This window comes from Vanellus vanellus (genome assembly GCF_965231255.1).
Source record: "Vanellus vanellus genome assembly, chromosome: 19".
In the NCBI taxonomy this organism is placed as follows: domain Eukaryota; kingdom Metazoa; phylum Chordata; class Aves; order Charadriiformes; family Charadriidae; genus Vanellus; species Vanellus vanellus.
This window is the reverse complement of record NC_138924.1, coordinates 8,102,880-8,130,770: the sequence shown is the minus strand read 5'-3', so window position 1 is coordinate 8,130,770 and position 27,891 is coordinate 8,102,880. Positions and strand designations below refer to the sequence as shown.

Below are 27,891 nucleotides of genomic sequence, written 5' to 3'. Positions count from 1 at the left end.
GGACCAAAGCACAGCAAGTATGAGCTGTGTCAAAGGAATGTCTTTTTTTAAAATAAACCTTGGGATAGCCACAAACCATAAGGGGACCCAAACAGGGGCAGCATATAGCACTGCTGAAGCAGAAGAGCTCTCTCCAATAGCTTCAAGCATCAGTTGACCGCCCACATCCTGCAGTGATCCACTCATCCCACAGCACACTCCAAGTCCCTTCCCAGCCTCCCTGTGCCAGCAAGGCTGCCAGATTTCTCAGAGAGGTACCATGAACCCAAACGCTTGTTCTCAGAGCTCAAAATCCCGTAGATGTTTCAGCGCAGACACCAATACCTTCCTGGGACTTCTCATAGCCATCAGGGTTCATGGACGGCATGATGTGGATCCGTGTGTTCTGGACCAGGTCAGTCACTTCAGGATCTGTGCCAAAGTTCTTGCAGAGGTACTCGATGAGGTTCAGGAGAAGCTCACGCCCCACAACTTCATTCCCATGCATGTTACCAATGTACTTGAACTCTGGCTCACCTGCATACACATGGCCACACCAAAGAGACAATTATAACCACTTACATTAAAGCTTAGAGACATCTCCCCACCCTGAGCATTGCTCTCTCAGGCCCTTCTGCAGGGCTGGAGAGGGTTTACCTAAAATTTCCCCTTCTGCTTCCACAACACCAAAAATGACGAACACTGTTTCAGGGAAGCCCCCTGGTCTTTCTGTCCCCCCAGAGCTCCACAACCAGCGTAGGTGTCCCCAGCGACACTCTTTAACTCACACCAGTGCCACCCACTGCACCTGGTCGTTTTAGAAAGGATACTGCAAGAAGCAGCTCAGTCTCTCTTCAGGCAGGTGCCAGCTCTACGCTTCTTTTTGCGCAGCGCACGGTCTCCCAAAGCAAAGGGTCTGTCACTGGTGCCTCACTGAAAAGGATCTCCCACGTTACCTGCTTCATGGATGCCAGGGTTGTCAGAGATATCCATGACATAGAGTTCCCGCAGCTCCACCGATTTGCCCACAGAGTAGAGTCGGGTTATGTTGGGGTACTCGTTGGCATACCGCCGCAGAAAGATCTCCATGTCTGGGAAGTGATGGTGGCGGAAGTCCACAGGCTGGACGGGTTGATGGAGAGAGGTTGGGCTCGGGGCCTCTGCCTGCACCGGGGTGGAGGTGATGGTAGAGGCAGGAGCAGGCGTCGCCGTGAACTGCGTGACGTTAACAGCGGGTGGCATTACAGTTGGCTGCAAGGAGAAATCCACTTCTGTTGCAGCTCCCTCCTTCACCTCTATGTTCTCTCTGGTCACCGGTGTGTAACTGTGAAAAAAACCAGCTGGCTTCAGCAAGCAGGCTCTGCGGAACAGAGGCCAAACCCCCCCGCGGCCTCTCCACCACTCCAGCCTGCCCCTCCCAGCCCAAACGCACTGGGATGTTAACAGCTATGTGAGAGATTCGCCAGCGAACGAGCTGACGGGACTCATCTCACTGCCACCAGACCCAACTACGCTGGCTGTCCTTGCTGTGTCACAGAGGCACAAGTTCCTCTTTGCAGACTCACCGGGGAAGAAGCCCCGGGTGTATCACAGGGTAGGCCGGGGCCCAGCTACACGTTCACACCCAGACCTGAGACAACACAAACTCTTACTGTGGTGACCTACTCCACTTTCTCCCTTTGCTCAAACAGTAACATGCAGGTTGATAAAAGCAATCAAGCAAAGGCGACAGAAATGCCGTGCATCCAACAGCACCCCGCTGCAGCGGGGCGCAGGGTGAACCAACATCTGCAGCTCTAAACTGGAGTCCTTTACGGCTGCAGCTTCCAGCCAAGCCCCTTAAACACACGAGATGCTTTGGGAGAAGAAATCAAGTGAAGGAACACGAGCAGTTGGCAGTGTGGATGCAGGCTGCCACAGAGACATTACCCCATTACAACTGCAGTCACGTTGTAGGTCCCAGGCACAAGCAGTCGGTGGTAATCACCAAATTTGCCTGCTGTGATGTTATGAGCAATACCAGCAACAACGATGGTCGCGTTCTCCAGGCCAGCTCCAGTGACTGCATCCCTGACAAAGCCTTTCACACCAATGTGGACCTGAGGAAAACAATGCAAGAGCCTGGCTGAAGACAGGCGACATCAGGGGAACGGTGTCCTCGCCCAGCAATACCCCTTACCCTTCCCCAAAGGCAGCAGAGCAGGACAGCTGCCAGGCAAAGACACACAGGGGCCCATGATTCAGACCGGGCTTGGCCAGATGGCACGGACAGGAATTCCAGCATGCACTGGGAAGGCAGCAAGATCTCCGAACTGATCCTCCCAACAAATCCTCTATTTCATTGACATGGGCACACAACAACGTGAACATAGCAGGGTTACAGGCCATACCGAGGGACAAAACACAGCTGCCTCCCTTCCCAGCATAAACTGTCACCCACTCAACTCGTACATGGAGACAGCCCGGCAGGGGACTCTGCAAGCCAAGGTCTCAGCAGTCCTGGTTGCTTTTGAACATGACTGGAGATTCACGGCACTGAGGTCACACGTGCCCTGCAGTACTGGGTGAGATCTGCGCCGACTGGTCCCTCTGTTTAACACTGAACTCCACAAGGCCCCTCTGAGTGGAGCTCTGCCGTCGTGGAGGATGTGGGAACTGTGGCACAACCACAGAGATACACAGCAGCTTTGTAGCCACCGACCTCCGCACAGCAACTGCAGCAGTTGTGTTACCACACGCAGCAAACAAAGCCACAAGAGCAACTGAACATGGTGCTCTCAGACCACCACAGACACATGGGTTTCACAGCCACTGCCCCCATGCCCGTCCCAGCCCGCTCTACCTTCTCAATGAAAGCAAGGAGAGAGTCCCGGTTGTTCTCCCACTCCTGCTGGAGCTCGGAGGTCGGTGGGTATTTGCAGCAGGACAGCTCCAACGTGATCTCAAAGCAGTTGGCCCACACGTAGTTATAATCCTGCATCCCACCTGAGAAAACGAGGCAGAGACATGTTCTTAGAGCAATGTACAGACATCTCTCCATAGGATGCAGAGTTTTCCGTGTCTTTCGGCCCCCCACAGCATCTCTCCGTGATGCCACCCTTGCTCTGGAGTGAACAACCTAAGGAGAAAAGTCAGATCAGATCATGGTGAGAACCTGTGCTAGCAGAGACTGAGCTCTGTTTCTCCCAGTAACGGGCACACTGGGCCATTCAAATCGGCCGCAGACACTTCAAAGATGACAGTCCCTTCGGTCTTACTGCTCTGCCAGCTGAACCCAGTAGCACAGGACTTGGAAATTCATACGACTTCATTTCACTGTGAAGACATTTTCCAGACACTACAAATCCTGGATGCCAGGACAGGCACATCGGAGTTTGAACATTACTGCTGCCGAGTCCTTCGCTATGTGCGCTAAGCCACCTTTAGATTTGTGAGGTTTTCCTGCAAGAGAAGTTACTCCACCCAAAATGAGCTTCAGGCCCCGATACAAGAGAACACACCAGACTATCAGCTTGGGAGGTGGCAGCTCAAATCTGTATGGCGAAATCAGTTTCAAGGACCGCACAGCTGTTCTCCCCCAAAAATCTCAGCAAATCCTAGACGAAACGAGAGCAACGCTTCCCCTTCTCTACTTCCCCACCTGCTCTTTTCCTCAACTCCTTATCCAAAGGTCTCCATTTCCTTGATATTTAGAGCAGCCCTAGCCAAAGCCTGACAAGGTCTGACATGGTGACAGCACGCAGTGAATTGTGGTAAGTCACCTTCAAGAAACTTTCGTCTTGATCTAGGAGGACAGTGACACCTCCTTCACCGCTGAGGACTCCTGTGACCCCACAACAACCAGGTGCTGCAAGAGGAGGGCACAGACTTGTCCACCTGGGAAACTCGCTCTTTTCCCTGAGCCCTGCAGCCAAGTCATGGGTCTCCTCCCACATTTCCTCTTTAAGACAGGAGGCTCAATTAATTTAAGGATGGCGCAGCACCTGGGGACAGCTTGTTAGCTCAGTGTTAAACCAGCCTAACCTCCACGAGCACCAGAAAACAGGAGTACAAAGAACTGTTTCCCAGTATTAAGCTCATCTTGCTATTCTCACCCTTCAGAGAAACCACAGTCACTGCTAGGAAACAAAAAGGTCACCTTGTTCAGTGAGTGTCCTGACCCCATTTGCTGAAGTTTACATTCAGCCCTCAGCAAGCAAACCTGTTCCTCAAACAGGAGGGAATCACGTACCAGCAGGACTTGAGGTCTGCAGGTATCAATGCTCACGTGCCGGAGCTCAGACTTCAGCATGCTGCTGAAGGCTGCAAACGTTCAGCCCTCTAAACAGTCATGGGAGACTTCAATAGCAAAAAAAGGACATTCCAAACCCACCACAAGTATGAGAAACAGGTTTCGGAGTCACCCTGACAGACACCACCACATGACTGTACCCAGATGTCACAGCCACATAAGAGGATCGTTCCCACCACCACCAGCAGAACAGGCAGTTGTGTCAGCATGGAAAACGCACCACGCTAAGTTTTACGCATACTGATGATATATTCTGGGTTACACAACCTTACACAGTTACAATCCAGAGATCGGCATGCCACGGCCTTGGCCACCACTGCCCAGGCGGCTCCATCCCAACCTGCACAGCAGCGCCTGCGACCGCTCAGCACAGGGACCTCCGGCCACCGACTCCCACCCTGAATTCAGCAGCTCCACCGCACTCGGGTAACGCAGAGAGGAACCGACAGCATACAGTCGGATTTAGAAGAACAGACCCCTGAGAAGATGTGCGGGACGGTACCAGATCAAAGATGTCCCAGTTCCTCTCAATCCTTCCGGGAGCCTGCTGCTAAGGGAACACGGAGCTTTTATTATAACAAATCAAATGTCACTTGCCGCCAGAAAGAGAGCACTGCAGCTTGTGCACGGGCTGGGAGCAAAACAGGAAAGAGACTTTTCTGTCCAGCACAAGGGGCCAGAAAGCGTTTGAGGACTTAAACTCTCAAACTCCGTTCAAGAGGTTAGAGGAGCGAGGCCTGCAAATCCCATACGTGCTCGGTTTTATTCGGCTCCTGTTACCAGGCTCAGAAAAGTAACCCACAGCGGGCTGCTCTCTCGCCCGTAAACACCACGCAGAGCAAAACAATTTGCCAGCCCATAACCATCTGTTCATAGCAGGACGCTAATGCATTTGAAAACATCCATACATAAACCAGAGCCATTATGAAGCATATTTAGTGCTTCACCTGCCATTCAAGCAAATTTAGGACAGATGCTCCCCCATAATAGAGCAGCAACGGTCTAAATTAGAGCTTGCTACATCAATTTTGGTAAAACCGTCTCTCAGAGAAAGCGGTCTGTTGCATGCTCGAAAATTTGGATTGTATCCACTGCACATATTTGGCCTTCACGCGGCCCCGCTGCAGAGCGGGACAGTTATTTTTACAGCATACGGAATTACGTACTTTTCCATATACCATCTGCACAGCCTCTCCGGGCTATGCAGAAGATCTGGAGGTGTAAAGAGAGACCTGCCCACAGCCCAGCATTAGCACAGCGCTACGTTCAAAGATCTGAGCCGAAAAAGCACACCCAAAGCAGCGGGCTGCCGGACTACGGGGCTCCTACTCTACTTATCCGTTCGGGTAATATCTGGGATAACTTGCTGGATCAATTCCAGCATTTTTTAATCACAGAGTGTCTTTTAGCCCACACTGCGTAAAGCTTCAGCCTCCCAAGGAAGCATCATACCCGCTTCACCGGTGAGGAACGCAAAGCGAAAGCCAGCGGCTCGCAGTCACCGCGAGCCAGTCCCTGCCTGGCAGTAGGTCACAAAAACGCTCAGAACAAACCTCTGTCCCACTCCTTGAGCATCGGGATTGCGGTTCAGGCAAGGATCCCAGCCCTCCCGCGGCACAAGCGCTGCAGAGTTGGATCTGACAAGCACGCCTCTGCTCCCTGCCAAGCTCCGCACCAGGCAGGCAAGCGGGAGAATGCGGCTCTCCAGAGTGAAGCCCGGGGATCCAGATACCATAAATACACCACGTGCCAGGAGAAGCCTTCCAGGCCAGCCAGGAAGGGCTCTATTTTCAAACTGCACTATGCTGAAGCCTCTCTAATTCCAGCTCTCACCGGAGCTGACGTTAGGACATGAGACCTGCAGCTAAGTCAAAGCAGAGGGATGGTCCTGTCTGCTCTGCAGAGAGAGCGGATGGCACAAAGCAAGCCAGAGATGCAATTAACTACCTGGCACAGATTGCTTACTCTGTGGACAGAACCGACTGTCTCGTGGCATGCGACCGGGCGAGCACCAGCAGCAGCACCAAACAGGCAGAGGAATGTTTTGGTCCATTAGTCTGAAATCATTAAAACTCAGAGGAGGTGAGGTTTGAGCCTCCGGCTCCAGCAGCTGCGCCGCAGCCCTGCAGCCTTCCCGGGGCGCTCTCAAAGAGGAGGGCAGAGCCCTCCCAAGAGCTGCACCACCAGCAGTTCATGTTAGATGTTAGATGTGTCAGACCCTCCAACCATCAAGCCAATACTTTCCTCAAGAAGAAAGAAAACTTTGCAATAGGAATTTTATGAACACACAAACACGTAAGGGCAGCTAATTGTGCACATCCCAGAAAGACGTGGCTGAAAACTTCTACCAGAGCTCACACTGCATCCGCCATCTGCCATGCCCAGGAAACAGAGGCCACCACAGTGATGCCACCAGCACCCGCTGTTCTCAGCACTCACTAGAATTGCTCTGAATTTGACGTCTCGAAAAGCTGCTCAGTGTGGCTAGTAACCACAATCAAAACAACCTAGTAAGCACACACATAACCTAAATCCACTTTCAGCCTAAGAAGTGCCTTCTGATAGACACCAGAAGCATCTCAAACACTTGGACATGAGAGAGGCAAACTAGCAAGGAAAACAACTTTTAAGATGGGACTGCAAATAACAAGACCGCCCACAGCTGCCCACAAAATACCTTATTGAACATTACATTGAATTCAGTTTCTGAATTGGGCTCTTTACAAAATAAAGGCAAGCCTGTCCTTCCTACAGATAAGACCTAAAAAGTTCCTTAACCGCTTTCCAGACGTCACCTGGACCATACACCAGCCCAGACTTGCATGTATTTTCTAGATCCGAACCGGCCACTCACTTGTTAAAACCTCAAGAGGTTAAAAAGGAAGGAAGAGTAAGAGCGTGTACAACAGAGATAGCCTCGAAACAGCGTCCCAGTCACAGACTTATCTATAGCAGCTGGAATGCAGAAGCCAAATTCAGCTGTCTGGCGGAAAGCCATCTTTCTCTGTGCACACTTGACCTTAACAATTACTCCAATGGTTTGTACTTGCCACCTCGGTTTGACACACGTAAGAGGTTGTTTGCAAATTCAAATAGAAGTTAATGGGGTCTGGCACCAGCATAAACCTGAACTGGTAACTCTGGGACAATGAATCCCGTAGCAGTTGCCTTTCCAGCATGTTTGATTTCACATGATAAAACGTGGCAGGAAAATTTCCACCTGTTGAGACATTATGTTCTCATTTCTTTGTTTTTCCTGGCTTTCGTTCACTTGGAGCCTGCAGCCTCTCCTGGCACAACCCCATCCGCAGGCCACAAGCGTGTGCCCCGCACCGTTCCCACAGCCATGTGGCTCTGGTCACCTCTACAGCTCAGCCCAGCCCGGGGAGCTCCCGCGGCGTACTGGGATTTCCCCAGCCTCGTTTTACCGCACATTTTAAATTCTGCGATCACTGGGGAAGGCCTCCTGGTCCGAGTACGAGCCTCGGCAGTCCTTGGCACAGAGGTGAGCGAGGCCGATGACTCAACGCAGCCACTGTGGTGGTCTTGCTGCTTCTGTCACACATGACGTGCAATTGACTCCCCTTTGCGGATTCTTCATCCACTACTGAATAGAAATCATAGAATTGCTTCGGTTGGAAGAGACCTTTAAGATCATGAAGTCCAACCGTTAACCTAACACTGCCAAGTTACCACTAAACCATGTCCTCAGCACTACATCTACATGTCTTTTAAATACCTCCAGGGATGGCGACTCAACCACTTCCCTGGGCAGCCTGTTCCAATGCTTTCGGTGAAGATATCTTTCCTAATATCCAATCTAGATCTAACACCTAAAACCCTGAAGGGACACAGTAACTTCACACAACAGCAAAATACGCGTGTACTGGCCTCTGCAGTATCTGTTAGCTCCCCCGTGCTCTTCCCTGGATCTCCGCTCCCGCAGATTACGCTTTACGTGAACTCCTCAGCCCGGGAGGTGCTCCAAGGGCTGCCAACACCCTCCACCAGTGCATCTCCAACAGCAGTAAGTCGTAAGTCACCACTCTGGGGAGAAACCACACAGGTCTGCCAACCTCAGCACTGCTCCGTTCTGAGAACTCGTGTCAGCGCACACTCCCATTGATCTCTGCCCGTGAATCGCCTACAGCCATCACCGTGGAGCCCGAGACTGCGGCTTGTCACAGCGAAAGGGTTAATTTCCACAGAGGCTGGAAGCTGGAGGCTATTGGACATAATATAAACCACGGCAATGGCAGCACAGAGCAAACAGGTCTTCAGTTCACACCTTGCCGTTTCCTGTGAAAGGAAAGTAGGTGAAACCTCTGCTTGCCGAGAAAGCAAGGGCAGCCCGAAAGGCTCACGCGCCAGCGCCACAGCCACGAGCAAACCTTGCACCAGCCCAGCGGCTCACATCCTAGCAGGAAGATGAAGAATCGTAGAATCACTGAATGGTTTAAGTTGGAAAGGACCTTGAAGATCATCGAGTTCCAACCCCCCTGCAATAGGCAGGGACACCCCCCCCCCCCCAGCCCAGGTTGCCCAAGGCCACATCCAGCCCGGCCTTGAACACCTCCAGGGATGGGGCCTCAACAGCCTCTCTGGGCAACCTGTTCCAGTGCTTCACTACCCTCACAGTGAAAAACTTCTTCCTAATGATCAATCTGAACCTGCCCTCTTCCAGTTTAAAGCCATTCCCCCTCGTCCTATCGCTACATGCCCTTGTAAAAAGTCCCTCCCCAGCTCTCCTGTAGCCCCTTTAGGTACTGGAAGGCCACAGTAAGATCTCCTTGGAGCCTTCTCTTCTCCAGGCTGAACAGCCCCAACTCTCTCAGCCTCTCCTCATGGGAGAAGAAGTTAATGCTACAGCAAGAAGTGCTGCTCACTGGGGCAGAGGGACCCAGGCCCAAAGCTCTGGAATCACCCTCCCTTCAGAGCACAGAACCACAGCCTGGCAGGGCTTGGAGAGGACCTTCGGAGATCATCTAATCCACTCCCCCTGCCAGAGCAGGGTCACCCACAGCAGGTTGGACAGGAACACGTCCAGGCAGGTTTTGAATGTCTCCAGAGAAGGAGACTCCACCTCTCTGGGCAGCCTGTGCCAGTGCTCCGTCCGCCTCAAAGGAAAGAGTTTTTTTTCTCATGTTGAGACAGAATTTCCTCTGTTCCAGCTTGTGCCCACTGCCCCTTGCCCTGTCGCTGGGCACCACTGAAAAGAGTCTGACAACACCCACCCCGCTTCGTTACAAGGGCAGAAGGCAGAAAGCCTCAGAGCTGCAGCTAACAAACCTCCCGACGGAGATGTTTGTTGATAACAACTGCCACCAGAACAAGGCAGCACAGATCATCCAGGATATCCTGTTCCCTCCTAAGCACATTCGCCAGATTACACAAACCTTCCTCCTGCTGGACTTTTCACAGCAGTGGAGTGAACCTTGAGCCGGCAAACACCAGGGCCGGTGTGCTCGACAGGGTGGAGGGAAGGAGACACCTGCTCGAGAAAGGTAAACCCACATCTTATTTGAACACGACATCTTATTTGACCAGTGAAATCCTGGGGAATGATTCAGCCATGGCTGAAATCGAAGACTTCCTCTTCCGGCTCAGAGGTGATGTGCTCAGGCCCAGTACCGGATCCCTCTCCCTCCTTCCCAAGTACGGTGGAAGCAGGGCTAAGATAGGACTCAGCTTGGAAGCCCACGTTTAGGAAAGACACTGTCGTCTTAGAATTTGTTAAGCTGCGAGCTCTGGAGGACAAACAACGCCCGATTTCACGGCTTGCTCTACACTCCTGCCGTCATCCCTCAGCCCTCGCAGAGGGAAAGCAGAGCAGTCCGGGCACAGCAAAGCAACGCAACTTCTTCGCATCGTTTACTCAAGGTTTTTGTTGTGTCCTCGCCACAGAAGTTTCTCCACTGTCTGGCGAGGCCACGGTTGTACAACATCCGCTGAGGGGGAACAGCAATGGCGTAACTTCTAATGACACGGCCAAGATTTCTCTTCCCGCCAGCCCACGGGGCCTTTTCCACGAGAGCATCTCGTCACAGAAACTGCCGTTTAAATCCCATTTGCAGCAAAACCGACACACACGGAGCAGCCCACTGCGTGTGCGAGCCAGGCCAGCCACCTCCACACAAGCAGAGCGGCGGCACCCGGAGGTAATTTGCTTATATTCAGATCACCTCCAAAGCAGCCACCTAACAGAGGGAACAGGAGCTCTCCTAGAAGCCCCAGCAGACCGAATTTTGGATCCCTTCTAGAACCCGCCGCGCTGGTGGACGAGAACAGGCTGTGCTGGTTGTTGCCATCTGCAAAGGTCTAACAGCAGAGCAGTTCATCGAAAAGCTGCCTACCCCATTTCCAGCAAACGCAGCTGGGTTAGCTCAGACCACATATTTAAACCATTTTACATAGTTTTACAGCAGGCTATTCTATAATCATTTACAAAATTACAGGTTTGGAGGTTAAAAAAACCCCACAGAACACTAGCATGGGTCTAATATCTTTAACAATAGTTTCCTCTTTCCTTTTTATCAACGTTTAGTAATCGTCTGGAGACCTAAAGACAGTTCATTTGGCAAATGAAGCCTCCCACGTGCAGGATAACTCTCCAGCGACTAACAGGGTCAGAAAGAACCCTCCAGTCTGCTGTGATCTCTTCCCTACAAACATCTCCCAAGCTGCGATTCATCAGGCACTTACTGGTGTGCCTGCGATGCCACTTCCCCTCGTTTCAAGCTGCTAGAACACATCCAAAGTTAAAAATATCACTTCAGCCACCGTCCTTTCCTCTGCGATAATCACCACTGGTTTGGATGTCAGCTCTCAGTGGGAGCAAGAAACTATTTTTGTAAGACACTGTTAGGCGATCCAAACGAGCAGAGTTAGAGCGATTCACCAGCACAGCTTACCTTCTACATCATACCACTGGGCACCATTCGTGATACCATCTTGGAAGGTCTCTCCCTCCTCGCCAGGGCAATTGGGTTTGCCTGTCCTCATTATGGGGTGATGCGACGCATAAGCTTTTGCCAAATATTTGAACACTTCGTCATCAGCTGATTTACTGTAGATTCCTGTGGGCTTATGCGTGGGAGAGTCATCATAGGGATAGCTTGCGACCACTGAGCCACCGTGGAGATTGCCAGAGAGGAGAAACCTGGGGTTGGGAAGGAGAAGAAGAAAGAGTCATACTGGAACAACTTCAACGGGACGACGGCTACAGCTGCCCAACCAGTTATTCTGCTGCCTTCCCACCCAAACCGTGTTCTCAGGAGCCTCCAAACTCTATTTGGGATCAATGAGGCAAAACGCACCCACTGGATGAGCTGCCCAGCAGAAAGGCTGCTTTGGAAAAGGCAGCGATCTGTCTGCTCCATCAGCCCTGTGCGGGGAGAATGCCTGTGGAGCTGCAGCTACACCAAGGCTACGTTAACAGATACACACTTGTCCGACACAGAGGGGGCTACTGCTGGACAAAAAGATACGCTGTCCTGGGAGACGTATCCCCTCGTATTAACGCCAGCCTCCAACACAGCGAGCAGGATTGTCAGAGGGGCTGAACAGCGTCCAAGTGGGAGCACGGTGGGGAAGTCAGCAGATTTTTGCAACAAACCAACTCTCAGGACCGGTTTATTCACTCCCCAAACTGACATCTGGCATTACTGGAGATTAAACAAGTTTCTTGCTTCAGCCTAAGATGGAGCCCTCAAACTCAGTGACAGACAAGTAGTGCGCTGCGTATAAAGCGATGTACACGGCTCTTCGTCCAGCTTTGAGCAATGCCTGGTACATACAACAGAACTGACTTGCATCAGTAAAATCTGGATGTGTGACAGAGCTGTTAAAATCCCAAGTCAGAGAATATAGCGCAGCATGCCCTATATCACACTTTAATTTGATCACAGGCAGCATAAGTGTTTCAATGAATCCCAAAGGCAGTCGTCTCTGCTCTTTCTCTTTCCACCAAATACAGCACAGAGAGGGAAAAAGAGCTCTCCTTCTCATTCGGTCAAATGGGATTTAGTTTCTGAGCAGAGGTAACGTGACCGATACATTTGCCTTGCTTAAAATAGTGCACACGAATTGCATTACACCCACTCCAGTATCTCTTATTTTAACCAAACAGTTCTGTTTACCCATTCATTTTTCTATCAGTGGTTACGTTAGTTCAACTATCGCATTATCTGGTGCTGCCAGGCAGAGCGATGCACAAAGCACTGCGTTCCTCCTCTTTCACCCCCGCTTACCTGCAAATCCCACCTCAAACACTTGCAAAAAAAAAAAAAAAAAATCCCAAGGTATTTTCAAAATTACGTTAACACACATGAGTTTTCCTAGTAACTAATTTTGAGTTGAACCAAGACTGGAGGGATTTTGATGTAAACTGCTGCATCAGAGCTGTCCCAAAGGATCCAGCAATTACTGGTGCAGTTCATGAAACTCCTCTAGAGCAGTAACCGCCATCCACCACGTTTGTCCAAGCAAATTATGTCCCCTAAAACTGAGCAAACATTACATGATGCTGAACATCGTGTGCGTTGGTTGGATCCAACCAACAGCCCTACAGCACACCGCGGCCGTCAACCATCCCCTCTCCATTTCTCTCTATCCCCATTTTGGGAAGAGGACCACAGTTCCGCTCAGTGCGTTGCCATATCCGATCACACTTTGCATTTTGGCTTTCTCTGCACAACTTCACATGGTTGGTTGCACTGAACTTAGTGATTTGGACCTTCCACAGCTCTCTAAAGAACGCACAGCACAGGAAGAGACAGTGCCCATCCTGGCCGCTGCGCTTCCCAGGGCTGCCCAGGGCCCCGCAACAGAGCGGGGCTTCCCAGGCACCGTCTCCCCTCCCCAGGCTGCCCCGCTTCGGACACAGCAGCTTCCCACCATTCATCCCCCAGGAAGGTGAGAGCCCAGCAGGTCAGTGTGGGCGCTTAAGGCCCAGTCCTGCATTCTTTGACAAGGAGGACAGATGGGGAAGAGGGCCACGAGAGCAGGGACTATATTGGGAAACACTGCTGCACAGCGTGTTATTGCTAAATCCAGGGATTTTTCCATGAAACACGAAGACGGGGGGAAGCCCTGCTCAACACAACTCTCTGTTTACATGTCTGTACACTGAAGTTATACATTTAACCCCAAATATTCTAAGCACCGCATAGCTCATGGTGAAAGCATTATCGGCCCCAAGAGCAAGACCCACAAAGAAGCTCAAGATAAAGCAGATGAGAAGTTTCCAGGTGTCGACTCCTGGAGAAGGGAGACACACAGATGGCCACAGAGTGCCCAGGTGTGTGCAGGGCACGGGCTGTACCCAGCAGGGCTAGCGTGGCTCCTTGGCAGGTCCATGGCAAACTGGCCACCGAACCGCTGTCCCACACATGCCGGCTAGCACAAGGGTTAGCCCAGATGCTGGGTGCAGGATATTCCGTGGATGCAAAAATGGGACAAGCCAGCGCAAGAGACGGACTGGGGAGAAACTGGAAAGATGGGGAGGGACTCTTTATCAGGGACTATAGCAACAGGACGAGGAGGAATGGTTTTGAACTGAAAGAGGGAGATTTAGACTAGATATTAGAATCATAGAATGTTTTAGGTTCTTCCTAATACCCCATCTAAATCTGCCCTCTTCCAGTTTAAAGCCATTCCCCGTCATCTTATCACTCCATGCCCTTGTAAAAAGTCCCTCCCCAGCTCTCCTGTAGCCTCTTTAGGTACTGGAAGGCCGCAATAAGGTCTCCCCGGAGCCTTCTCTTCTCCAGGCTGAACAGCCCCAACTCTCTCAGCCAAAATTTCTAGGAAGAAATTCTTTCCTGTGAGGGCCAGGAAGTTGCCCAGAGAAGTTGTGGCTGCCCCATCCCTGGAGGTGCTCAGGGCCAGGTTGGACGGGGCTTGGGGCACCCAGGGCTGGGGGGAGGTGTCCCTGCCCGGGGCAGGGGGGTGGCACTGGATGGTCTTCAAGGTCCCTTCCAACCCACACCATTCTACGACTGTACGGTGGGAAATGCCGTTTGTCCCCCCGAGCCCTGCTAGGAAGCACTGGGAAGGGCTGAAAGCGAGCGGAAGCGCCCAAGGGAGCGGAGCGGAGGGTGCCGGCGGTGCGGGGCGGGGGGAGGCGGGGAAGGGCGGTGCGGGCCGCACTCACTTGTTGCGGCGCATCCAGGCGATGAGGGCTCGCACCTCGGGCACGGCCGCCAGGTCGGGCTCGGCGATCCCGAACTGGTCGGGGAAGCTGCGGTTGAGGTCGCGGCCGCGGCTGTTCTCCCGGCCGCCCTCCGCGCCGCCGCCGCAATCGCCCTCCCGGGCGCGCTCGAAGCCGTCGGGGTTGAGGCTGGGCAGCAGGTAGATGTCGGTGGTGTTGAGCAGGCGGCCGATGCGCTCCTCGCCGCCGGCCCAGCCCCGCACCAGCTCCTGGGCCAGGCGGAGCAGCAGCGGCCGCGCCAGCGGCTCGTCCCCGTGCATGTTCCCCACCAGCTTCACCTGCGGCCGGCCGGCTATGGCCGCGCCGCCGGGCTCCTCGCCGGCCCGCTCCGGCCCCAGCCCCGCCGTCAGGCGCAGCACCCAGAGCGGCCGCCCCTCCACCGACTCGCCGATGCTGAAGAGCCGCGCCAGACCGGGGGGGGCCGCGGCCGCCAGAGCCCGCAGCGCCTCACCCAGCTCGGCCGAGTGCAGGTACCGCAGCGCCTCGCCGGGCGCCGCCGCCTCCGCCTTCTTGATGTGGGCGGCGCGGGCCGGGCCCAGCAGCACCAGCGCGCTGAGGAGCGGGAGCAGCAGCCCCCGCCGCCGGCCGAACCCCCGCGCCGCGCTCGCCATGACCCCGCCGCACGCCCGGCCTCGCCGCTCCGCGGAGCCGCCGGGCAGCGGGAGGAGCAGGAGGCGGAGGAGGAGGCGACGGGCGCTGGCCCCGCCCAGGGGCGGGCGCCCCTTCCGGTCGCCCGCCAATGAGCGGCGGCAAGGAGAGAGGAGCAGCTAGGGCGAGGCGGTGAGGGACCAATGAGAGGACGTAGGGAGAGCTGCGTCACGCTAGGGTGGGGCGGCGGGAGCACTGCGGCGCCCCCTGCCGGCCGCGCCGCGGGGAGGGAGGCGCGGGGCTGAGCGGGCGGCGGGAGGGGGCGGCGGGGAGCGGGTGTCGCGCCCCCGGGGGTGATGTTTCTTCCGCCCTCGGGCTTTCCGCGCCCAGTGAGTGCCCTCCCGAAAGCCCCCGCAGGAGCCCGCGGAGCCCGTCCACGGCGCTCACCCGTGTAGCAGATACAAATAATAATCTCAGAGCGAGTTATTGCATGCAGGGGGGCAAAGAGCAGCGCTTGACGAATGCGCCCCATACCTCGGAGAGGTGTCACAACACACTGTTGCAGCAGAGTCCCCTCCAAAAGATAAATCAGAAAATCATACAATGGTTTGGGTTGGAAGGGACCTTAAAGATCATCCAGTCCCACCCCCCTGCCCTGGGCAGGGACACCTCCCACCAGCCCAGGTTGCCCCAAGCCCCATCCAACCTGGCCTTGAACACCTCCAGGGATGGGGCAGCCACAGCTTCTCTGGGCAACCTGCGCCAGGGGCTCACCTCCCTCACAGGAAAGAATTTCTTCCTAATATCCGATCTAAATCTCCCCTCTTCCAGTTTGAAGCCATTCCCCCACATCCTATCACTCCATACCCTTGTAAAAAGTCCCTCTCCAGCCTTCTTGTAAGTCCCCGTTAGGCACTGGAAGGGGCTCTAAGGTCTCCCCAGAGCCTTCTCTTCTCCAGGCTCAACACCCCCAACTCTCCCAGCCTGTCCTCACAGCAGAGGGGCTCCAGCCCCCTGATCATCTTTGTGGCCTCCTCTGGACTCGCTCCAACAGGTCCATGTCCTTCTTGTGCTGAGAAAGCCTAAACACAGTATACTATACTATACTATACTATACTATACTATACTATACTATACTATACTATACTATACTATAAATAACAATACACTGTAATATAACAAAACCTAAACACAAACATGGTTGTAGGTGGAAGGAGCGGGGTGGCCTCTTGCCTTGGCACGGTGACAAGCTGCGGTTCACAGGGGCCAAAGTGCTGCTCCTGGTGCCTGTTTTCCTGGAGGGAAGCGCATGTGGCCTGTCCTGGCTGCGCTACCGGCTCAGACCGGACCTCCGGGGGATTAAAGACATTTTAACACCATATTACACGTCACTGTATGGTGAGCTACTGCAGAACTGAGTGCCTGAGAAGATATAGACATAGTGTTTCGGGGTTTCCTCCATTCAGATCTTTGCTAATTCCTCTTTTGAGGCAGGCGAGATGAGAAGGAATAACAAGCAGAACAGCTTACTCTGCAAAATGCATCGCAGTCCATAAAACGTTGAAAGCGGCCATCTCCGACAGCAGGTCTCGTCGATTCCTGTTTAACTTTTCAGCAGTATCTCATGTTCACATCTGCTTCCCAGCTCTGGCATTTCCTGTTGGACACACACGCTCCAAGTTTAGCGCATAAAATGGATTTTCAGGGTAACCGTCAGTGGTATGACTCTCATCTCCCTGCACTCTGGGATCCTTTGTGTGGAGATCAGATGATGCAAACTTTTGTGTAAGCCAAGTGTGGTACAGCATCAAAAGGGCCCCAAGGAAAAGGGGAGTAAATTGGCTTCTCTTTCTTGGGGCTCATCTGCGCTGTGCAGTCATTAGGAGAAGGACGAGCAGGGAACAGGGATTATCTATGAGAAAGATGCCCAGATCTAATCAAACTGGAAAAGCTGAAAGACCTTGGTCATCAGGACATTCTTAAACCAAAAGGGAGATGGAAGGTCAAGAGGGAATTTGGCTGTCTCAAATGTGATCACCGTGTCGTAGGTTTAAATCCTCAGTATACAAACAAATTGCTCTGGATTTACACGGAGTAACTGAGCTCATTTCCCTTTTTAGCTGATAAAAGCCCAGTTGTCTGGAGTTTCAACAAACCAATTGTAAAAGCAGCACGTGGCAGAGGATGGATGAGTCATCCACTCATTTTCTCAGCAGCCAGTACCAACAAAACCTTCTCATTTCCTTGCGCCAACCTAAGAGATCTTAGGATCGAAGAGATCTTCTGGATCCCTCGGTGAGCGAGACTGTAGATTAGGGACCAACCTGCAAGAAGCCTCCTCCTCCTCCTCAGCTCTGCCCTGCGCTCGCGCTCGCTGAGACCTTCAGCCCAGCACTCGAGAAGGTGGTTACTCAGGGGCTGTGGCTTTTGCCTTACGAAACGCTCTGCAGTGGTTCTAGCCACGGAGGAGGAGTGAGGTTTCCTCCTGAAGATTGGCAGCGAATGGTTCCCCATGAACTGGAAAGATGGAGCAGCTCAGTCTTTGCAGATTCCTCGCTGAGGGAACGAGGGATGATGCCACAGCAGGGAAGTTAAAACTGCTAATATTGTTTGGCAGCACTTCACAAGATCAAATCAGCACTTGGTTTTCCAGCAGAGCACTTCCAAGAAATCCCACTGGTGATGAAAGTTCCTAGGTAGACAAAAATATCTGAGGTCCAGCCTGTAGAGCAGCCACAGCAGAATACAGTCTTGAAACAGAAGCAGATCTGGGAATGCTGCTTGGGAATGTCCTGCACTGACCATCAGAGAGTACCTAAACCAGGCAAGAAATGGGCACCCAGCTTAGCGTCATCCTGTCATTTCTGACTCCCAGAGGAAACAAACCCCCCTTGAAGTCCATCCCATCAGTGGCAGAGTCATGTTTTCTGCCCAGAAAAAGAACAAAGTCATGGGAACCTGTCAGATAATCTCTGCTCTGATAGAGTCCCACCCCGTGGCTGAGGCAGGAGACCGCCTTGCAAACTGGTTCAAGCAGGTAGAAAATGGAGTTTCACGAGTGGATGATACAAAGCAAAGACTAATAGTGTTAATTCCCCTGAGCGCTGCTAGGTGTGAAAGCTGAAAGCCGCTCCCCAGGACTCCCTGGGTGGGAAGCTACAAGGGCCAACATTTAAGTGGAATTTAATACAGATAAATCACTTTTATCTCCTGCAGGGGACCTATATTGCCAATTTAATGCCAAGTTCTTTTCACATTTCCTTTTATTTGGGACCATATTTCTCCGAGTAGGAGAGCAACAGCCATGCTCCTGTACTATCTTTAGCCTTCTAAGTCAAAATTGGTGACTGCAGGCACCCACCCGTGCTGGATGTAACTCAGAGCAGCGGGGAAAGAGGAGGACCAGTGCTGACTGCTGGTAACAGCCGTGCCTACTGCACTGCAGCAATTTGGTGGGGCTTTCGTGCACAGTCCTGAGAGTTTCTATAGTCCCTGGCTCCTTTCTTCACCACACGGGAAACATTGGCAAGTGCCTTGATGTTCTTGATTAAAGGTTAGACTTGTCCTCCTGGAACGTGGTTCCATTTCTTGCACTCACTCCAGAAAGGGAGAGTTTAAAAGATCCAGGAGCGATTGTTTAAAGTGATGACTGAGGTTCTCTAAGCTTAATTTACTCACACTTCTGAAAGAGAAATATGAGTATAGCAATATCAGTAAAAGCCCAGGATATGGTTTTGTGTTGCATCACTAGAAGCGCAGACTCTGTGGGGGACTTTCCCCGCTGCAGATGAAAAAAAAAACCATCTCAGCAATACATCCTCCTCCTCCTCCTCTAAGCCCAAAGGTTTTGGCAGACCTGTCCATGAGTGTGGCATTGCTTTAGCCTTCCGCAGGTCTCTGAGTTCCTGCCGTGGTGATCCCAGGGATCTCGTCCTGTTCCCAGGGCTCCCAGAAGGTGACTTCCCACCCCTGGGCACTCGCCCACGGGAGCTGCCAGCTCCCGTGGGCGGGTATCCAGTAGGTGGCATCCACGTCCAACACTTGAGCTTCACCTTCCTGAAGGCTTCTCTTGTGCTTTATTTATCTCAGGGTCTGTTTCTTCATTAATGCCTACTTTTCATTTGAATTTTTAATTTCCTCTAAGTATTTATTTTAAAGTATCAAAATACGCACTGATTTAGTGCTCTTTTCGCTATTCTTATTCCTTTCAAGAATAAAAATCACTTATCATTCCTCTGTGTTCAATGGCATAGTGCGGCAACTTTTATAGAAGGACCATCAGAAAATAGAATTATTAACAAAATGATGAAAAAAAATTACTTGAGATAAGTCCATCTCAACAGTGGAAGATATGTGGGGTATGGGCCGGGAGTCTGAGCAATCAGCGCACCTCACATCCTCATAATCTTTATAACTTGGGGAAAAATAGGTTTTGTGGGAGGGAATGGGAGTGCTGAGTAAGTTCAAGTAGCATTCCCTGACAGCCTCCCTTTCCAGCCCAGATATCTGGCAAGCGGAGGCAGTGGGTTTGGGTGTTACAGTCATTCTCCAACAATGGAAGCGTTGCAAAATATGTAGCACCGCATATTAAAAAGGGATTAGGGGCAGGGAACCACAAGGAGTAGGAAGACAGGAGCAGCCTTTGAGCAGAGCCTCAGGCGCTGTTGCAGAAACATGTTTTCTGGAGCGGGATTACAGCGATGTTACAGGCATTGTTTGCCTGACAAACCAACCCATAGATACGATCCCCAGCTTCCACATGCCTGTGCAGATCCTGCTATGCCCCGGACTCCGAGAGCAACCTTCAGCCCTCACAAAGCTGCTGAATATGAATCGAGTTCTCGTCCACCCGTGAAAACGCAGTGGACTACGAGTTGTGCCCCCTACCCCCGCAGGCACCGAGGATAACCAAGCGGAACACAAACTGCAGTGAATTTTGGGGTCGGAGACCCAGTGGAAAAGAAACTTCTGCCCAATCTCTATCAAGTTCTAAATCTACCCTTCTCAGTTTCTAAGTCTTGGATTACACCCAGGAATAGACTGGTGTTTATTAATTAATTCCTTTCAGGGCTGTTCAGTCTTATTCTGGGTTTGTCGGTCCACTGTTGCCGTCGGGATGACAAGCAGGAACCGCTGTGGTGGATCGCTCTGGCTCTAGCCCACGGTCTGTCTAACCCAGCCTTGACAGTGCCCGATCCCAACAGCTCAAAGGAGAGCACTGGATCCTCTGCGGTGGAGAGTTACGGAGTACCTGCTTCGCTGAAGGGGTTCCTCCCAGTCTGAGTCATTAGTGGCTGCTTTACATTCTGGAACATGAGGTTTACGTCCTTCCTAAACGTAATGGAAAGGTGGATAACGCAACCCACAAAACTCTAGACCTCAGTCATTAGACACCCACAAGATAATTATGCCCTGTATAAAAAGAAAAGTGTAAAAAGTCATTGCGAAAGTAATTCTTATTGGTTTAAAAATGCCGCCTTTCGGTGCCCCTGGCCAAGTAACACCTCGCTTTTCTCGTCTCTCTTCCTTCAGCAGATCTCAAAGCCCATTGCAAAACAGGACGCTGCCATTGCCTTCGTTTAAAAAACGTAAACCAGACAGACCTGAGCTCACCTTGCTGCCTGTCACACCGCCCTGCCGCAAAACCGGGACAGAATTTTCCCCAGGTCCCACCCGATGCTGTGCCTTGCATCATGACAGACCCGCCACAGAACAGCTGACATTTTAAGTCTTTTCCCTTACCCTCACTTCTAGACTAAAAAAATACCCCCAAACTCCACACGTTCATCCTTTACATCCTCACTTACTCTCAACACCTCCTTCTTCTCCTGCCACTGTGCCATTGCAACGCAGTGACCAGAGGGAGCGCAGACCTCCCCGCGCTCCCCTGCCTTTGGCCCGCGGCTTGGCCCGAGCACACCAGCCGTCTCCCTGCCCGTTCCTTCGCCTCCCTCTCTATTTCACCCCGGCTTAATACCAAACCACAAAGATCACTTTACCCTTAGGAAGAGCGTTTTGATTGAAGTTTGTACTGTACCGTAAGCCAAGATTTAGTCGAATGCTACAAGGACACGGCATATAACTTCCTAAAAATGGTGGAAGAAGACACATTTCTTTCTTAAAATTTCTTAAATTGAGTTGGAAGGTAGAAAGTGAGTTAAAGGCTGGAGAGTCATTTCTAAAACAGCCATTTTCTAGAAGACAGGCTGAGTACTGTCTCTTTAAGGGACTTTTGTACACATGGTTTTTTTTAAAGGAAAATTATTCCCTGTTAGTTTTAAGGGTAAACCAACGAAGACAGAAAAAGTTATATTAAGAAACACTCAAGGGCGACCCATGTTTGCCACAGCCCCACAAATGACCAGTGCTGTGTGCTCCTGTGCTCTCCGTGTGCGGCCAGCCGCGGAGCAGGAGCCCTCACTGCCCACCTCTGCGCGCTGAGCTGAGCCACCGCGTCTGGAGGCGAAGGAAATGCCCAGGACGAGGACGTGTCCCAGGCTCCTCCTGCTCATGAAATGTACTTTATGGCTCTGCTGAGCCGGTTCCCGGCGAGTGACGTGCCCTTTGCCTGCGGGGACACTGACAGTGGTGAGAACACGTTCCGGAGGCGGCGAGGAACCCATCCTTTGCACCCACGTCACCGTCATCCCGCTGAAGTATAAGCAGTCAGCTTCAGACACCGTTTTCCCCCACAGCCGAGTGCTCCGGTTGTGCCCCCGCAGACAGGCGGCCCGTGCACACAGCTGTCCCAGCAGCGGGGGGACCCTCGCTCTGCGTCGGGGGGTGCCCAGGGCTGAGCTGACCTCAGGGATAGCCCTGGGGATACACACCGGTGAGCGGTGGCTCTGCTCTCTCCTCTCCCAACGTGCAGTTCAAAGTCTGAATCGGTGCATTTTCTCGTTTTTCAGTCAAAGGAGGACACGGCGACAGAGCTTTGGGCAGGAAGGGGCAAATCGGTGTCTACTCCTGCTCTAGGATGATGTAGGATAAACTTCCTACGGCTTGAAACAGTGTCGTGAACACCCAGAAATCTGAGGGAAAAGGTATTATTTTTGGCTGAAGATCTTTATAGCCGATGCAGGAACTCTCTCATTAGTTACTCATTGCCTCGGCAAGTCTCATAAAACAGCCAGCAGAGCCCAGCAAATACTTTTATTCAGTATTCTGGGAGCTCAGAAATCCAGGAATTGAACGAGGCCTTGAACCCATTTTATGGACTCACTTCTTACTGAGCTGCCATAAAATATTAAAATTCAGACCTTATAAATTAGGGAGGGAAAGAGCTGCGCATTTCTTAGCAGAAAGCAGCCTCTCCAGAGACTCTTCCCCAGGTAAGTCCGGTGCTACACGACCCAGTGACGGGTTCCCCTGGTAGATGGGTGATTGGAGACAATGAACGCATGCAACAAAGATTGGAGACATGAACCCCCTTGATCCTGCTCTGAACTGGAAAAGGTCCTGCAACAAATCAACTTAGTTGATTCCCTGATGATGCTGTCCCTCTCCATAAGGGCTCTCGCAGGGTATCTAATGACAGCAAGCAATTAACCCCCCGCGAGCCCCGCGCAGAGGCAGCAACGCTGTGACCCTCTCTCCAACAGACGCCCACTGGGCTCCTCCGAGATGGCGCCGAGTAGCAGCTTCGCCGTCCCCTCTGAAGTGCCTGTCCTTGCCGTTTGCTTTTTGGCATGCATAGCCACAGGTAAGCAACACAAAAAAATCCGTCGTGGCTTCGTCCATCACGTCGACATGCGAAACTGTCCGGGGTTGGGCAGTGCCCAGGGTGATGTGCCACACTAGTGTTCCAGCTTCCAGATGTTCTGGAGGTCATCCCCAGGGGACTGTCTGAAAACTGGCCTCTGATTTTGAGAGTAGCAGAGAAGGGAATGGGGAAGCTTCGGCGTTTCCCAATGTTATTGCAGCAGCTGCACAAGGATGACGAGGCCACCGTTTTCAAACCTGCTCCAAGAAGTGCGAAGTGTGATAGCTTTGGCCACCTGGCAGCACAGGGAAGAGACTTTTTTATATTCAAAGGACTATAGTGCCTTCATATGCTGAGCTATATTTTTAGTTCGTTAGTCTATGACACAGGCTACGGCAGCAAGTTTCAGCCCATTACAAAAACTTATTTCCCATACTGGTTCTTTGTTTAATATGTCCTGAGGTTTGTACGTTAGACAAACTGCAACTCTTCAACAGAGTGGCCGGGGTACAGCTGAGTGGCTGATTAACTACGTTATATTCTTAAGCGCATTCAGCTCCAACCAAAAAAACAAATATCAAACCATGAGCACAAAACGGGAGGGCACAGGTATGCTGCGACGGCGATTTGCAGCAAGAGGGTGAGCAAGACTGGTGGGATGGGGATGATCTGCTGTGTGTGTTACATGGTCACTGCTGGTTTTCAGACATTTTGTTATGACAGGTCAGGCTTTGGCATTCTTGCAGTCAGTTGCAAAAGCCTGACTTTGATTTTAAATGACTGCGAAGGGAGCTTTGTGGTGAAGACAACTTCTTGTCTCAAAAACTGAAGTCCCACCTGAAAACAGCCACTCGACTGAAGCCTGAAACTCTCAGTCCCTCCTCCACGGTGGAGGGCCTGGAGAAGGTAGCAGGGCAGCGTTCGTGGGAAGGGCACAGCTTAGGATGTTTGGTGCCCTCATTCTCCTTTGTTTGCAGGTTTGGAACTGTCCATAAATAACCACGCTGCTGACTTCTCCCTGTCTACAAACGTCGGGCCTCCCGTCTCCCTCTCCTGCCTGGTACAGAACAGCAGCCAGGCTGAGGAGCTGCTCTGGTACCGAGGAGATGGGCAAGTGGATCTGAAAGATGGGAATAAAGTGAACATCAGTAACATCTGCGTATCCCCAGTCGCTAAGTCCGACAATGGAGTCACCTTCACGTGCAAGCTGGCCCGGGACAAGTCTGTCCAGGTGTCTGTGACCCTGGATGTCAAGTGTGAGTTGCAGTGGTGGAGATCTGTGCGGAACAGCTGGGGTGGGACGAAGTCACGGGCTGAGCACCTCGGTGTCTGGGCGCTAGCTGCAGGCGGGGTGTTGTGCAGCCTTGTACGCTGTCTTCACCAAGAAAAAATGCATTTATGAGGAGATAACTCACACGATAAGACACTCCCTCTCCACAGTGGTGCTTATGGCCTGATCTAATGCCTCTTTTATAGGGAGTGGGTGGGCCCTTAAGTAGGATGTTGTGGATATGTCCCTGCCTCCACCTAGGATACAAGTCAGGGCAGAGGAGCCACGGGAGTGACGGTCTCTGCCGCTGATTGCCCTGACCATTCCCAGGGATCATGGAGGGCTGCACAACCGAGACGTGTTACACCACTGAACGAGGGGCACGAGGGATGTGTAAAGGGAACTTGTTTTACATTAAATGCTGAGCAGTGTTATTAATGACCTGTTGAACCACATTACTATGAACAGTTCCTCCTGAGCTGACTGGAGAAGAATCCCTCCAAATTGAAGAAGAGAAAGATGTCACTCTTTCCTGCAATGCCAAATCCAACCCTCAAGCCCAAACAGCTTGGTATAAGGACAACACCACCTTGATCCTAGAGCAAAACCGCTACCAGCTGTACCAGACAAGTGAGGTCTTTCAGCTCTCTATCACAAAAGTACGGAAGTCTGACAACGGGACCTACACCTGTGTGGTGAAATCTCATTTGGGAGAGGGGAGAAAGGACTTCCACCTGATAGTTGAAGGTAACACAGCTGCTGCCAAACAATAAGCTTTACAAATAAGTCTCCATTCTCTTTTATAATTATAGTAATCCATTTATATTAAGAAGTGTAAGTTGAATGTGGTAAATTCCCCGCAGTAACTTCTGAGGGCACAGCAACAGCAAGGAGCTCCCCTGGCACCCGTGCCTGGGACCACAGCACCAGGAAGGGCCTTTCCTGCTCTACCTGTTATTCAAAGGCATTTGGCAAGTGTGACCTGGGGCGGGCTCATCCCACTGCCTCACTTCCCACGCTCACAGGACACGTGCAAGTGTGGTTTAAAGCACCTTAGGTCTTACTTGAAGCTTCTTACTCCAACCATAGTATTCTGACATGCCGAAAGAGCTGCTTAAGGCAAGAGAGAGTAGTTGTCCTCTGGAAGTGACAACAACAGGGAGTGAGCACAAGTCACAGAAGTGACTACAAATGGAGAACAGGGAGGTGGGAGCCTTGCAGGGGCTGGATGCTCAGGTCTTGGACAGGTGACATGAAGTGAGGTGACCCACCAGACACCCATTTCACACCCAGCGTCCAGGCCCTTCACATTTCTGCGCTCTCAGGGATGAAAGCATCATTAGCTGTGTCAGTGATACGGTTGGACACCCTTATTTCCATGTGTAAGAGTGCCTTGGGGATCTTCTTCTTCAGGGACCAACGTTTCAATTCTTCCTTCAGTTCACTATCCTACAGGCTTGGCTTCCGTCTTTCCAGCGGTCTAATCCACGCAGTCGGTCTGCAGACAGCAGAGAGAGCAACAGTTCAAATCAGCAGTGACAGTCATGGCAAAAGAAATATGTCTTTCCACAGCTCTGTGAAATGTGCTGTTTTATATGCCTGTACCAATCTGTCACACATTCAACCTCCTCTCCCTCTTGACAGATAAAAAACCTGTTTTTCCCAAGGAGGCCGTTATTGCTGCTGTCGTGGTGGTTACAGTCACGGTACTTTTTGGAATTGTGGCTCGAAAAGATAAAATTTTTAAGGTATGGAAAGCTCTCGTTTCTTAGGAAAAAAATAACACTGTTTTGCTGCAATGCCCTGGGCTTTTTTTAACCTTTTCTATGCTACTTTGCAGTGTTGCTTTCCCCTGTTAGAGAACTGCTATGTACCACCTCCTGCTTTAGAATTAGTAGATAAATCAAATATTAGATATCCTAAGGTGGAAGGCATTACGCGCTTACAAAATATTCGTAAAAATATCCCTATGGCCAGGACATACAAAAGATGACAAGACTGTTTTTTTATTTTCAGTGCTTCAAAAGATCAAGTGAAACAGCACTGTAAGTATTTGACTCCCGATTCATGCAGCTTCCAAATGAACCCCCTTATTTAAGCCTTAGCAGAACCTGGGAAACAAAAGAGCACTCCATACTCCCCAGTCACGCTGAGTTACCGAGCTCTTGTTCTGGCTGGCCAACATGACCCCACACCTTCTCTCCCAGCGGGGTAGACACATAGGAACGCGCCAGGACAGACGCAGATCCCACCCCGGGCACGACTCCTGCCCCTGCCCTGGCCATCCCTGGGGCTTCGCCTGTGCGGGGGCAGTGGGGATCAAACATACCGGCATAGCCCCAGCCTGCTGAAAGCTTTCTGGAGATAAATGCAGACCAGGTGAATTCAACTCACTTGTTTTTTTCCCTAATTGGTCATTTTTCATTTATTTTCACTTTGTTGCAGGTAAAGACCACAAGGTTCCTGTGCATACCCAGAAAACATAATTTCTAGTGGTGGAACACAAGCCTTGGTGTGAGATGATGAGATAAAGTACTGAAACAAGTGTTTTGGGTCAAGTGTATATTGTCTTTTCAAAATACAAGTGGTTCTTTGCGTCTGTTCATTCTAACCTTAAAGCACCGCCACCAGGGGTGGGCTGCCTGAGCTGTTGCCAGATCTTGCCTTCCATGCTTATTCCTAAAAGGTGCAGTCAGGCATGCGGGTTGTCAATCCGTCCATAGAGGAATACATATTGGGTCGCCACAGATCATGACAAATAAAGCGAGGTGTTGCGCTGGCAGCTGCTTTCTTTGCCCTGTCCTACAGTGTCATTCCACAGGGTGTTAGGGGTGGTGTCCACCCAACTGGCTGCCGTTCCTGGTAATCCTATGGGCATCTCGGCTTCTGTTGGCCAGGGCGAAATCCGCCTGGTGCTTCACACTGCCACAGCACCTCACGTCTCCCCTGGCTGAGAGCAGACCTCAGGGCTTGGAGCAGCCCCAAGCGCTCCCTACTACACAATGGAAATTTCAATGTGAATGTCAGGACAACGGGTAACCGTTTTAAACTGAAAGAGGGGAGATTTATATTAGATATTGGGAAGAAATTCTTTCCTGTGAGGGCGGTGAGCCCCTGGCCCAGGCTGCCCCGAGAAGCTGTGGCTGCCCCATCCCTGGAGGTGTTCAAGGCCAGGTTGGACGGGGCTTGGAGCACCCTGGGCTGGGGGGAGGTGTCCCTGCCCAGGGCAGGGGGGTGGAACTATATGGTTTTTACGGTCCCTTCCAACTCGAGCCATTCAAAGAATGCTCCAGCACCGTGATGGCAGGAAAACCTCTGCATCCCTCCCCCCAACAAACGCGCCACTCAAGCATTTTTCTCCAGGTCCTGGCGAGCTTTTAAGGCCTCACAGTGTCTTGGTTACTAATACCGTCAATAAATGCCCTGTGCCGTAAATCAATTCCAGTCTGCCGTGCGCAGAGACCCCCATGGCGGCGCACGGCTGTTGCTCAACAGGACGGCCCCGCAGCGCGTCCTTGACTGAGGCTCCCCGGGGCCCCACCGGCAATGTGGGTGCCAGCTCACACCCCCAGGCACCGGGCCTCGACACGGCCTTGCCGTGGCGGCCGGTTTCCCGCCCTCCCGTGAGGTGCAGAGCAGGGGGTGACACCACGGGATGGGGATGCTCCAGTGGTGCCCAGGACCGAGCCGGCCCTGAGGGAACATGGCTGCCCGGGGCGGCAGGGCCTGGGCCACCCGCAGCACTGCGGCTCTTCGGGGCGGGGAGGGCGCCGGGCGCTGCCGCCGAACGTTCTCGAACCGGGGGCGGGGGGATGGAGCCCCCGCCGCGACGGCAGCAAGCTTGTCCCTCG

At 52.1% G+C, this 27,891-nt stretch overlaps 2 protein-coding genes across 2 annotated transcripts in view; one reads left to right on the top strand and one right to left on the bottom strand.

The window, feature by feature from the left end:
- Positions 1 to 15,091, bottom strand: part of CPD (carboxypeptidase D) — a gene marked incomplete at its 5' end in the record, with an annotated part of 28,544 nt that extends 13,453 nt beyond the window's left edge. The window contains 6 exons of the mRNA XM_082493158.1: positions 325 to 516; positions 936 to 1,303; positions 1,909 to 2,078; positions 2,822 to 2,964; positions 11,182 to 11,429; positions 14,424 to 15,091. Of these exons, the coding sequence (XP_082349284.1) occupies positions 325 to 516; positions 936 to 1,303; positions 1,909 to 2,078; positions 2,822 to 2,964; positions 11,182 to 11,429; positions 14,424 to 15,091 (1,789 nt within the window). The remainder of the gene's footprint in view (positions 1 to 324; positions 517 to 935; positions 1,304 to 1,908; positions 2,079 to 2,821; positions 2,965 to 11,181; positions 11,430 to 14,423) is intronic.
- Positions 15,092 to 22,691: 7,600 nt separating this feature from the next.
- TMIGD1 (transmembrane and immunoglobulin domain containing 1) lies at positions 22,692 to 26,089 on the top strand (the record flags this gene model as incomplete). The annotated part of the gene is made up of 5 exons (XM_082492875.1): positions 22,692 to 22,770; positions 23,748 to 24,026; positions 24,509 to 24,787; positions 25,685 to 25,788; positions 26,057 to 26,089. The coding sequence occupies 5 exons, from the start codon at positions 22,692 to 22,694 to the stop codon at positions 26,087 to 26,089; spliced, it is 774 nt and encodes a 257-aa protein (XP_082349001.1).
- Between the last annotated feature and the right edge of the window lie 1,802 nt (positions 26,090 to 27,891).